Raw genomic sequence first — 12016 nt, forward strand, 5'->3', positions numbered from 1 at the left:
AATTAAAATAACTTTAAAAATTTAAAAACGGTTTAAACTTTTGGTAATAATTTTTAAAAAATTACGTTTTTTTTTTAATAAAATATAAAATTAAATTAATAAATTTATTATTTAAATAATATAAAAAAATAATTAAGAAATTTTTAAAAAAGTAAATAAGTTTATATTATCGCGTGAAATATATAATAATTACATTATATATATTTATAAATTTTTAAATAAATAGTTAAATTTTAATTAATAAATTATAAATATCTTTTTTATAAATTTTATTTTTATATATATAAATAAAATAAATAAAGGTTAAATTTAATGGTATAATTACAATAATATTAATAAATGGGATATATTTGTAAAAAAAAGTTATAATTAAATATTATAATGTTTTTTTACCAGTAAAAAATAAGGCTTTTATATCTTTTAACCAAATAAAAGTAAAATTATTTTATTTTAAATTTTTATTAAATATATTATATATTTAATTAATTTATAGTTTTAAAATAATTTTTTTATTATTATTTTAATAAATAAAACGTTAAATATTTTTAATTATATTATATATAAATGGTTTAATAAAATGGTTAAATTAAATTATTAAAAACGTAAATTACTTTTAATAAATTTTAATATAAATTTAATAATTATATTATAAGATTAAATAAGTAATTAAATATATAATAAAAATAAAATAAATAATAATAATAAATTAAATAATTATTATATTTATAATAAATTAAAAAAATATTAATAAATAATTTTAAAAAAAATTTTTAATAATATTATTAAAAATATACTTAGTTTATTATAAAAAATAATTAATAAAAACGAAAAAATAATAAATTAATAATTATTATAAAAATAATAATTTAATAATTTTTATTAATTAAATAATATTTATTATAATAAAAAATAATTATTTATAAATAATAATTATAAAATAATTAATAATAAATAAAAATTTTATAAAAATTTAAAAAATAATATATATTAAAATAAAAATAATTATATATATATAATAATAATAAAAAAATTAATAATAAATAAAAACTATATAAAAATTAAAAAAATAATAATAAATATTTTTAAATAAATAAAATAATAGTTAATTTTTATTAATGGTTATTATAAACGTAATATTTATTAATAATATAATAATATTTTAAAATATAATAGTTAATAATTTTAAATAAATTTTTTAATAATTAAAACTGTGTAATATTAAATATTAACGTAATAATAAAAATTAACGTAATATTAAAAATTAATATAACGTTAAAAAGTTTAAATATATAAAACAATAATTTACGTTATATAATAATAATTATAAAATTAATATTATTTATGGAAATAATATGTATTATAAAGGTTAATAATAAATAAGTTTTAAAAGGTGGAGTAATGGTTAAACATACATGCAATAGTTTTACGGTAGCATATTTTCCCGCTATAATACTTAATATTAAAACTTATATTAAACTTTGCTACTGCGACACGTTCTCCAGTAGTGATACAATAGGAGAAACATAAGAGGTATCTACCCCTTTCATAAGTATGTCATATACTTTAGGTGTCTAGTGATAATCTTATTTTTATTTTATTTTTAACTCTGACTTAGGTGTATTCATAGACCATAAATTATAATCATAGCTATGTAGTTACCTACCCTATTCCTTATTCTATGACAACTCCTATTGGCTAGTCTTAATTATACCCCGGATATGCGTGCACTCAACTATATCTTATCTCCCATCTCTTTGAACCATTGAACAGCTCAAGAAATTAACAAAGCCATGGATTATATATATATATAACATTCTGATTAACTGCCGAAACTAACAAATCATTAAACATCTTATAAAAAGGCCATCCGAAACAACCTACAATTACCACACGATTACTGCTGAACCCCGGGGTCCACATCCTCATACTTGTTTCCGATAGCAACCTCATCAATCCACAGTTGTCGGGTGCCCTGGCTTCCATCCATGCGCTTGTCGTCGTGCCAGCTATTGGCATACAAGCCGGTGCGGAACTGGAAGCCGTACTTCTTCTGCGCGTCCCTGTACGTAGTGATGATGCCCGATTCCTCCAGCGCCTGCTTCCCGTCGAACCAGACCTTGTAGTAGCCCGAGCTGTCGCTTTCCCACTTGGCCTGGAGGACGACGCGGTGCCAAGACCCCGGCTTGATCGTGCCGACCGAGAACTTCTTCAGGGTGCTATCGCACATGTTGCCGCCCTTGCTGCGGATCTTGAGCTCGTTGCCCTCGACCCACATCATCATCGAGGGGATGAAGCCATCCCCGCACGTGTTGTCGGGGTTGTCCTCCAGGTTGCTGATGAACTGCGCGATGTTGTAGGATTGCTTGGACGAGGTGTCCCAAGTTGAGTGCAGCCTGAAAGCGAAGCCGTAGAACCCCTCGTCGCCGACTTTGTAGACGTCTTTCTTGTAGACTTCCGAGTGGTATCTGCCAGTGTAGCCAGAGTCGTATATCTGAACCACTTTGATCGACGAGCCTGAGTTGTAAGACACGTTGTCGACCTGAGTTACGGTTCCTTTATGTTCGTGGTTGGTCCCATCCCATCCATCTAGTGTTCCGTGGTTCTTGAAGACCGGAGTGGCGGAGACAAGCGTGCAAGGCGCAAGAAGCGCAAGCGCCGCGATCTTAGAGATATACATAGCGAGAAGGGTGTGCTAGATCTTCTTTATAGTGTGATGAAGAGCAAGCTTGACTTCTGTGGTAGGACTTGAGACATTGTATACTAGCCTGGGTAGTTCAACATTCATATATATATACCCAACACGAAGCCCCGACGTTACCTATTCGAATACGACCTTCCATATTAGATCATTAGGCAATGTAAGGTGGATTAGCGTCCTGTCCATAGAACTCTAGTCAATCATTGTGTAAATACAGCCCCTGAGCTTGCTAAATGACTAAGGGAGCTAGGACGTAAAAGTCGTCAGCCAAATCTTGACCTACCATATTAAGAGAGATTCTTCTTATGGGCATGACAGATCATAAAACCCAGCATAGGTAATTGTATAAATTAGCTTATAGGGGGGAGCTAGATGATTTGCCATCGAAGGGCAATATTCTTCGAGCGGCGCTTTAGCATACTGTGCAGATCATTTATATGAGACCTGACAGCTTCAGCTAGGGCAGTTTCATAGTATCATTACGAAGTAGAAATTACCATATAAGAAAGAGCTAAGCTGCAGTTCTTTGGATTGGGGTAAGGTTGGCGTCAGCAGCTTGATGAAAGGCCGAATATATAAAACACCCCTGTCTATTTTCAGCCTTAGCGATTCTATATTTAGCCTCCATATAATCCAGCATTATTCAGAAACAACTTTGACGTGCTTTTCATCGAAGCGGACAATTGTGAGTTTCATTGATTACGAACCCATCATCGACGCATATACGTCACGGCAATGGGTTATATACTTACCTAGGTATGTATATATTAACAACACAGGGAACATCCTAGTCCGATATGAGAGTTACAATCACAGTCAGCTTCACTATGAGATGAGTGGTAACGAGCGCGGTGTATGATGTGTATTGTGTTACCCTCGGATCTCTATACCCCAGGTCGTTAGACGTGAGTCCTGAGACCGCCTCCGTGGGGGTAGTCTCCTTTACATATTCGATTGAGGGGCTAGATTTCGACCACGAGTATATTAGTTGTGGCATGTAGAAGCTTGACCGGCGTGGATAATGTTTCTCACCCGCAGTCGTTTCCAACGGCAAACGACTTTTATTCACCGGTTACATATACCTATCAAGAGTCAGAGTCTCACAAGCTTGGATAACATGGAAACTCGGCAGATTAGCAAACTATCGCAGATACGTCTGTAAACACTTGACCACATTATTTAAGTTTCCTCTCAATAACTACCTGTTATACTAAGTAGAAGCATGATAGTTAGCACAAGCCGAGTGAACGATTTAGTTTAGGAAGTTAATCAGTGAAATACTCTAGAATATAAATCGAACATAAACTCGCTTCGCAACTCAGCAACACTTCCCGGATGGTCTTAGAATGACATCAGCCCGCAACAAAATCTAGATTAGAAATCTAGACCGCATGTTGCCTACATTAGCACCAAGCAAGAAGAGTGATATCGGTAGCAAAAGGGTAAGACAGACCGGACAGATAAGAAGCTAGAGAGGTATGTACTATGTATGTAAGCGGACTTGGGTTAGGTAGGGTAGCTGAGTACCGATTACGGTAGGAGTCGGCCTTTGGGGGTGTAGGGGAGTCGGCGGGTTCCGTAAGGTACGGTATGATGTATCGAGCAGCTAAAAAGTCGCCAATGGGAACGATGCATTATTATTGGTCATTTGGGGGTAAAAGCTTGCCGTAAAGCAACTGCAAGCAAGCTAGCAAGCTTAGGTACCTAGCTTCTGAGACCCATCCGAAGCTAGTTAACTGGGTCCATTCTACGCCATTTCTTTTTTTTACTAGGAAGTCCCCTAAAGTCCCCTCCTTTTCTTCCATCATCCCGTCGCCGTTCTTGTGTCACCAACTACATAGTTACATTTTGCGGTACTCCTCTTATCGGTGACCAGCGGGCATGAGCTTTGCGCACCTTTGTATTATATCATATGTATCGTACCTATGAATGTATGTATGTATGTATGAGGCATGAGGCATGTACATATGCAATGCCGTATGCATCCGCTTCAGGCGCTTTCCGATCTGCAGAGAGCCAACAACCTGCTGTGCTGCCCAGTCGAGCAGCTAAATCCGGGACTGTCCAGGACCCGGATCTGCGTAGACTACTACGTCCCTGCATCCTCATATGAACCTATTCAGGTTACGTATGCAGCTCGATTTGGGATGGAGGGTCGGTAGTCTAGTAAGTGTAGGTCAGAAGGTTAGTATGTACATAGCTTCGTTTGGTGGCTTGGAGTTTAGGAAAAAGCTGAAGTATCTCCAACGTACAAGAGACATAGGTCCGAGGTAAAATACCTTCCTTACCTTTACATACATACATAGCTCACTTTAGATCGGATGTATATAAATACGTTGTCTTGTTTCTCCCTTTCCATTTACACCGCGTTCTTTTCTTTCCTTCTTCTGTAGACTGACTCGGCCAATGATTCACGACTTCCTTTTTCTTCTTCTTCTTATTATTATTCTTACTTAGTATCCAATTGTCTCGTTTGATTACAATTGTACAGGATAGATTCGCCTTCTAACATTCTGCATCACGTTGCACCTAAGCCATCCCTTATAAAGCAAGGTTATCGGCATCCCCCCAAAAGGTTTCGGAATATTTAACTTTTACGGATTTCATAATCTTCGTAAATCATAATAAGCAAGAGCGAGGAGAATAAGAAAAACAGAAGAGCACACTCTTTCCACCATGCCCGTCGTATCAGCAGCTCGGTACGGAAAGGACAATGTCCGCGTGTACAAAGTCCATAGGGACGAGGCAACGGGTACGCACACGGTCACGGAGATGGTCGTATGCTGTTTACTCGAGGGGGACATCGAATCGTCGTACACGGTGGCGGACAATAGCGTCGTCGTGGCCACCGACTCCATGAAGAACACCATCTACATCAAGGCCAAGGAGCACCCCGTGAACCCGCCGGAACTGTACGCCAGCTACTTGGGACAGCATTTCCTAGACCAATACGCCCACATCCACGCCGCCAACATCAGCATAGCCGTAAAGCGGTGGACCCGCATGATCATCGACGGAAAGGAGCACCCTCACAGCTTCTACCGCGACGGCGAGGAGACTCGCAACGTCGAAGCCCGTATTACCCGCCAGGGAATCGAGCTCACGAGCGGCATCGCGGGGCTCCTGGTGCTGAAAAGCACCGGGTCCGCCTTCCACGGCTTCATTCGCGATGAGTACACCACACTCCCCGAGACCTGGGATCGCATCCTCTCGACCGACGTCGACGCCACTTGGAGTTGGAACACTCTACCGAGCGTGGCGGCGGTCGAGCAGAAGGTAGCCCAGTTCGACAAGGCCTGGGAAGACGCCCGTAGAATCACCATGAAGACTTTTGCCGAAGAGAGCAGTCCTTCGGTCCAGCATACCATGTACAAAATGGGCGAGCAGATCCTCGAGGCCGCGCCTGAGGTCAAGTCGGTCACTTACGCGCTGCCCAACAAGCACTACTTTGAAATCGGTAAGTCTACTTATCCCCTATTATATTAACAATCAATGTTAGACCAGCCAGCTTCTAACCATATTCGCTTTCACAGATCTATCCTGGCACAAGGGTCTTAAGAACACGGGCAAGGACGCCGAAGTATACGCGCCGCAGTCCGGACCCAACGGTTTGATAAAAGTCGAAATCTCGCGCTCGTAGACGCTATTCTTTATTATTATACAGATTTGTATCATGTCTTCGGCGTAATGCGCGGGGTTGCGATTGTTGGTTTTTTAAATCCGTAATTATCGGGGAAATGGGATTCTAGCCGGGTTATCAAGTTGTTATTGCATCGGAACGAGTATCTAGATACCATCTCAAGATAAGACCTTAAATTTCGTGAAATCCTCTTCGTGCCTAGAAATGTGTTGTTAAATATCATTTATATATATGCCCATTCCCACGATTTTGATTTACTCCTAGCCGCAGTTGGTCTAAGCAACACCCTTGCACTCTAAACGAATATACGGCTTGTGATATACCTAGGTGTACCTGTTTCTTGACCACTCATCAAGTTGGTTGTCATGAGATGCATTCATTATACACATACGATGTAGTACATAGCAGATATGCAGAGCCAGTATTCCCCTGGCAAAGTCCGCTCACTCTCTCGCCCGTAAGCCTTCCTTCATGCTCATATCCCCTAGGCTTCCGCCAGAGCAACATTCCGCTATAACCTCTCCGCACCCGCCTGTCTTATCGCCTTAACCGCCTCGCCCCAGCCCTCCTTGCCCACCTCCACACCACCAAACCGTATCAAATTCTTCTTGAACGGGTGCGCGTCGCCCTCAAACGCCTTCAGCCGAGCGAGCCTCTTATCCCGTAACCTGTTCTTCGGCAGCATGCCGCTGACCGCCTTGCGCAGGACCTCGGCGCCGCCGTGCTTGGCCATGAGCACGTCCATGGTGACGGACTGCAGGGAGCCGGGCCGCGTGTTGTGTCGGTAGTACGTCTTCTGCCACATCTTGCGGCCGGTGACGTGCAGGGCCGCGCAGTTGGTTACTACCACGTAGTCCCCGCAGTCCGTCGACGGGTCCCAGATCGGCTTGTGCTTGCCCATGAGGATCACGGCGATGCGCGAGGCTAGACGGCCTAGAGATGGCGGGGTTACGTTCGGTTGCGTGGAGAGCGTCGGGTGTGGCGCCGAGGCGGAGATGTGGTGCCATACTCGCGAGTAGGCTAGTTTCGTCTGTTCGGAGAGTATACTTTGTGAGTCTTCGCTATGCCGCTTCGACGAGTTTGGAAGGGGAGCTTACCAGCCCGACAGTCTGCGACATGGTGACGACTCTCGAGGGAGCTTTAGCCCCTCGTCGTCAAGGTATATATGTCTAAATGCTCGATGGCCTCGACGAGGGGCGCATGTATGATCTAGAGGACCCTTTATGGTGCTGCAATGGCACGTTTGTCGCCGAATTCGCGGCTTCAGGGTTTATTGGATTTGCAGGTGTTTAAGGTGCGATACATAGCAGAATTCGATATTCTAGGAGTCACGTGTGCAACAAGGGACCGAGATCTAAGTTTCCCCGCCTATCGATAAGCGATATCATTTATTTAGCGCATTGCGATAAATACATAGGTACCTGTGACGCCAGTCGCAAGCACCGAGGACCGAGCCCGCATCTACCTAAAGTTGTATCTAAGAAGAATCGGATCAATACTGAGAAAGGAATTGCGATTTCAAAGCAAAAAGTCCTGCTTATTACATTTTATTGGCCTATTTAGTTAAGGTATTTAAAAAAAAAAAAAGTGGGTTTTCTATCGTGTAAGTGAATGGCTTCCAGCCGTTTCTACAGGATCGGATCGATAGTAATACTATGAAGCTTCCTTCATCCCCTCTTCTGCCTCGGAGCATATGATGCTGAAATATTTGCACGGTATATCATTTCGCTCCTTTGCTACGGGTACTGGCTATTTCTTCCTTGGCGTCGCTGCCGAGTCTTATTATCACCGTAACCAGCGAGAAACTTCCCTTCATATTACCGGATATCCTATTGCTACCAGCGACAAGATGACGGTTCATAATCAGGCCAAGACTCCTTTTCAGGTCCGTCTATCTACGTTTTTTTTCTTTTTTTTCATGGCTATAGGTACCTTAGTCGTTATCAGTAGTCTTAGAGAAAGAGATATTATCTATCAAGCTCAAGGCAGTATAAGCTAATAGGAACATGAACAAATTATATAGACCTTATTCGCTGTGCCGATGACCTGTGACGGTTGTGTCAAAGATGTTTCGGATGCGCTATATAAACTCGGAGGTATCACTAAGGTCGAAGCCGACTTAGAGAAGCAGCTCGTATCAGTAGAAGGAACCGGTAAGATGAATCCATACACAAGAGAGGCTACATAGTTGAATGAAAGATCTCGATCTGAGACTAACACAACATGTTCCTTAAACAGCTGCTCCGTCCGCAATTGTTAGCGCTATTGAAGCTACAGGTCGGGATGCTATTCTAAGAGGGTCAGGTGCTTCGAATAGTAAGTGAAATATTATATTTCCTTTTCCTTATATATTACCTTGTATATTTCTATTTAGATTTATGCAAAGTATCGGTCGTTACTTTAAGGCCGCACGGAGAAGGTCACCAATCTCCTTTACTTCATGCCGAGCTTCACCGAAGCAGCCGGCTTGCGCTCCGGATCTCCTAATTCGATACGATAATTATTTGGCTCTTCTACCTAGCTGATACAAATCCTCTTAGGCGCAGCTGTGTGCATCCTCGAAACGTATCACCGCAATGAGAAGGGTGGTGATGCATTGGTGCCTGCTTCTGCTCCGGAGGCAGATACGGAAGGATCGGGAATAAATGACAGGGAAGTCAGGGGTTTAGCTCGCATGGTCCAAGTCTCTCCTACGATAACTCTAGTGGACCTGACTATCCGTGGAGTTAAGCCTGGTACATACTCGGCCAGCATAAGAGAATACGGCGACCTCAAGTTCGGTGCTACATCTACGGGTCCGGTATGGGCAGGCGGGAGTGGCACAACGCAACCCCGGGGGATCTTAGGTACTATACAGATCGGAAAGGATGGTCGGGGCGCAGTATTCTTTGACCATCCCTTCCAGGTTTGGGAAGTGATTGGTCACGCAATGGTCGTTTCTAGCCAGCAGGAAGGGATCACGGAAGCGAATCTGAGCAATGATGAAAACACTGTCGTCGGTGTTATTGCGAGGAGTGCCGGCATGTGGGACAATGATAAGACAGTATGCTCGTGCACCGGAAAGACACTCTGGGAGGAAAGGAAGGACGAGGTAAAGAAAGGTATGATCTAAGACTTGAACTGGTTCTGTACAGGTTTTGGATCCGGCAACGTGTATTGGAGTGGGGATTGTTCGCAAAGACTATTGGTATCCAATAAACACCGTTGATACATAGAAAGCAAGCAACTTTGGAAGTTCAATTGGGGTTCAAGTCTCGTCGAATCGGGTCTCCCAGGGGTGCCCGGCTTGTTCAAGATCCCGTTTATTCTTACATCTATGTGTCTCGACGTTGACAGCGTTTATGTATAATTCCCCTGTCGGTCCCTTATGCAGGGACATTCAGGGTCCAACTATTCCAAGTTTATTCAGACGGCAAAGAAACCATTCGTCATAGCACAATATGCAATGTTGTTATTGGTAGCTATTCACTGTTGATTATGGCAGCTCGGCAGTCACTTTGACAGGTTTACATTGGACGACGCTACATGAAATCAGACGACAGATCTGCTCTGATCATGTCATTCGATTTATTTGAATACATACATAAGAAACGCTCCTTATCAGCGCGGGCAGATCTAGTCAGCATATCTAGGGGCTCGGGATAAAGATGCCGAATTTGCGTGCCCAGAAGGGTTCAATGGATCGTGTGGTATCCTTTGGGCGATGGCACCATGAACCGACCCATGGTGGCGCCACACAATCCAGGAGTATTTAAAGAATCTCATGATGAAGGACCGCCAAGGATTACCTCCTTGGGACATCGTTCCTACGTCAACCACTGCGGTCACAGAACCAAACGAAATATTGTAGGGACGAAGTCGCAATGGCTGTCCCGGTCTTACATACCTCCTTCTCGCATCGACGAAAACGTTGAAGATAGTCGATAATCGTGGAGAAAGACTTGAAGAATGATAGATCATCGAACGAGACGGCGTGATCATGATCTTTCTTCCCGGCGGCGCGCGGAGAAGTCGTGGGTAGGGGTTTATCCAAAGCCAAGTCCATATCTGACATTTTATGGCTGAAGAACGAAAGGCTTGGCTTCGTGGCCGACTCCGGGGCCCCGGCTGTTGGCAATTTACACAACATATGTACAATGAGGAGAGGTTGAGCGGTTGGTTCCGCCATGATCATACCCGTCTTCATCCCCCATGCCTTGAACCCAACTCACTGACCGCATCATCAACACCAAGTTTTAACCTCAGATAACTTTCCTACAACGGAGTTATCTAATACACGAACATAGCGCTCACCTCTTAATGCAGACCTTGTCACAAGAGTGCCGAGAGTCCCACTTAGCGGTGACCGGGGACACGTGGAATGAGACAGATAAGATCAATTCAAACGCACTCACTTAGGTAAAAGAGTATGGCATCCCAGTTATCGGTACCTGCCGGCGGAGGTCGTATGGAGCAAGGATAGTAGATAAAAAGGTTGCCTACTACCCATTTCAAAGTGCCGTTGAAGAAAATTTGTGATTGTGATTGTGACGGAAAAGAAGTGGGATAGAGAAATATCTGGCATATGGCTAGCACATGCAACCTCTTTAACCCATTCGATAAAGTACATAATTACCCGCGGGCGAAGGATCAACAAGCACCAAGCTATTGAGATCGGTATGCTACGCTCGACTACCTAATGTATGACGGGCATAGCTATTGAAAACACGGACGTTGCACTGTCTAAGCAGGGCCTAGAGGATCAAAGGAGGATCGCTTTAGTTTCGATTCTTTTCCTTTTTTCCAAAACATTACCCGTGTAGTAGTAGGCAGCATTCGTTGAGGCTCTAGAGATCTGATCCGTCAAGGAGGTTCAGATCACAGATGCCGTGGGTCCAGGGGTTTCTGAATAACACGGACTTTCTGAGATTCGAGGATCATCAAACACCCGCCCTGCTCTTTATGCCGAGCCTGACTACTTAGGCGGGTACCTATGCTACTCGCTTTAACAGATACCCAGCTAATAGTTGTCAAGACTAAGGGTAGGAAGACTGCCTCAAACGTATTGGAGGGAAGCGAGTTTCGCAATAAACTTGATATATTACTATGCAATCCAGCAGTTTTGTGTCTTCAACAATTCTTCAGCTGACACTAATTCGTAATGACGTGCGTCTTGTAGAGATGGTGTAGAGCTATCTAAGACCGGGGAGCTACATAGAACCCGCTACGATGGGATGGATATTCTGAAATATCATAGCGGAACAATGAACAACTGGAATGGGCCTCTCGGAAGGTGAGATTGTAGCACGCCGTCCGATTGCATCGTGCATATGGAGAGATGAGATGACTAGCAGGCATCAAGTTGAGCTTGGTAACGACTTTACATGCTTGACATGTACGGAACAGGCATAGTATGGTATATAGTATACCTAATCGATGACAAGCCTTCGTTTAATCCTCCGACCTCGAGTTATGAGAGAGCATCACATGCATTACTGCGAGTGACGAATTGTGCTGAAGATAACTAGAAGGCTTGTCGGCGCGTAGATATGATCCTTACAACACCGATTGGGGTAAAAGAGAAGAATTACGATATATACAGATTGCCTATTCCGGATTCGAGATAGCATAACACTTGGGCACAATGAGCTATGCATCTACTATGTAGGTTAGACAGCTCGGGCACGGAGCTTGTTGAT

At 42.3% G+C, this 12016-nt stretch overlaps 4 protein-coding genes across 4 annotated transcripts; 2 read left to right on the forward strand and 2 right to left on the reverse strand.

The window, feature by feature from the left end:
- Positions 1-1606: 1606 nt before the first annotated feature.
- On the reverse strand, positions 1607-3220 carry F4817DRAFT_340720 (polysaccharide lyase family 20 protein). The gene is made up of 2 exons (XM_049303674.1): positions 2982-3220; positions 1607-2876 (listed from the first exon to the last, which is right to left on the reverse strand). The coding sequence occupies exon 2, from the start codon at positions 2675-2677 to the stop codon at positions 1895-1897; it is 783 nt and encodes a 260-aa protein (XP_049158134.1). The 5' UTR covers positions 2678-2876; positions 2982-3220; the 3' UTR covers positions 1607-1894.
- A 2154-nt stretch (positions 3221-5374) lies between these two features.
- Positions 5375-6777, forward strand: F4817DRAFT_366067 (uricase; the record flags this gene model as incomplete). Its single annotated transcript, XM_049306943.1, has 2 exons — positions 5375-6155; positions 6232-6777. The coding sequence occupies 2 exons, from the start codon at positions 5375-5377 to the stop codon at positions 6336-6338; spliced, it is 888 nt and encodes a 295-aa protein (XP_049158135.1). The 3' UTR covers positions 6339-6777.
- On the reverse strand, positions 6497-7628 carry F4817DRAFT_340725 (ribosomal protein L13). The gene is made up of 2 exons (XM_049303675.1): positions 7436-7628; positions 6497-7368 (listed from the first exon to the last, which is right to left on the reverse strand). Exons 1-2 carry the CDS (start codon positions 7454-7456, stop codon positions 6850-6852), a joined length of 540 nt encoding a protein of 179 aa, XP_049158136.1. The 5' UTR covers positions 7457-7628; the 3' UTR covers positions 6497-6849.
- A 152-nt stretch (positions 7629-7780) lies between these two features.
- Positions 7781-9800, forward strand: F4817DRAFT_147159 (Cu,Zn superoxide dismutase-like protein). Its single transcript, XM_049297928.1, has 4 exons — positions 7781-8223; positions 8362-8491; positions 8577-8654; positions 8879-9800. The coding sequence occupies exons 1-4, from the start codon at positions 8032-8034 to the stop codon at positions 9448-9450; spliced, it is 972 nt and encodes a 323-aa protein (XP_049158137.1). The 5' UTR covers positions 7781-8031; the 3' UTR covers positions 9451-9800.
- The last annotated feature ends 2216 nt before the right edge of the window (positions 9801-12016 follow it).

The sequence above is a fragment of the Daldinia loculata genome (assembly GCF_022478755.1).
Source record: "Daldinia loculata strain CBS 113971 unplaced genomic scaffold F4817scaffold_31, whole genome shotgun sequence".
NCBI lineage: Eukaryota > Fungi > Ascomycota > Sordariomycetes > Xylariales > Hypoxylaceae > Daldinia > Daldinia loculata.

Coding starts and splice junctions, on each gene's coding strand:
- F4817DRAFT_340725 (XM_049303675.1), bottom strand. CDS start 7,456: ATGTCGCAGACTGTCGGGCTG. Junction 7,369..7,435: donor TGTCGCAGACTGTCGGGCTG/GTAAGCTCCCCT, acceptor CTCTCCGAACAG/ACGAAACTAGCCTACTCGCG.
- F4817DRAFT_340720 (XM_049303674.1), bottom strand. CDS start 2,677: ATGTATATCTCTAAGATCGCGGCGCTTGCGCTTCTTGCGCCTTGCACG.
- F4817DRAFT_147159 (XM_049297928.1), top strand. CDS start 8,032: ATGATGCTGAAATATTTGCACGGTATATCATTTCGCTCCTTTGCTACG. Junction 8,224..8,361: donor AGGCCAAGACTCCTTTTCAG/GTCCGTCTATCT, acceptor CAAATTATATAG/ACCTTATTCGCTGTGCCGAT. Junction 8,655..8,878: donor AGGGTCAGGTGCTTCGAATA/GTAAGTGAAATA, acceptor AAATCCTCTTAG/GCGCAGCTGTGTGCATCCTC.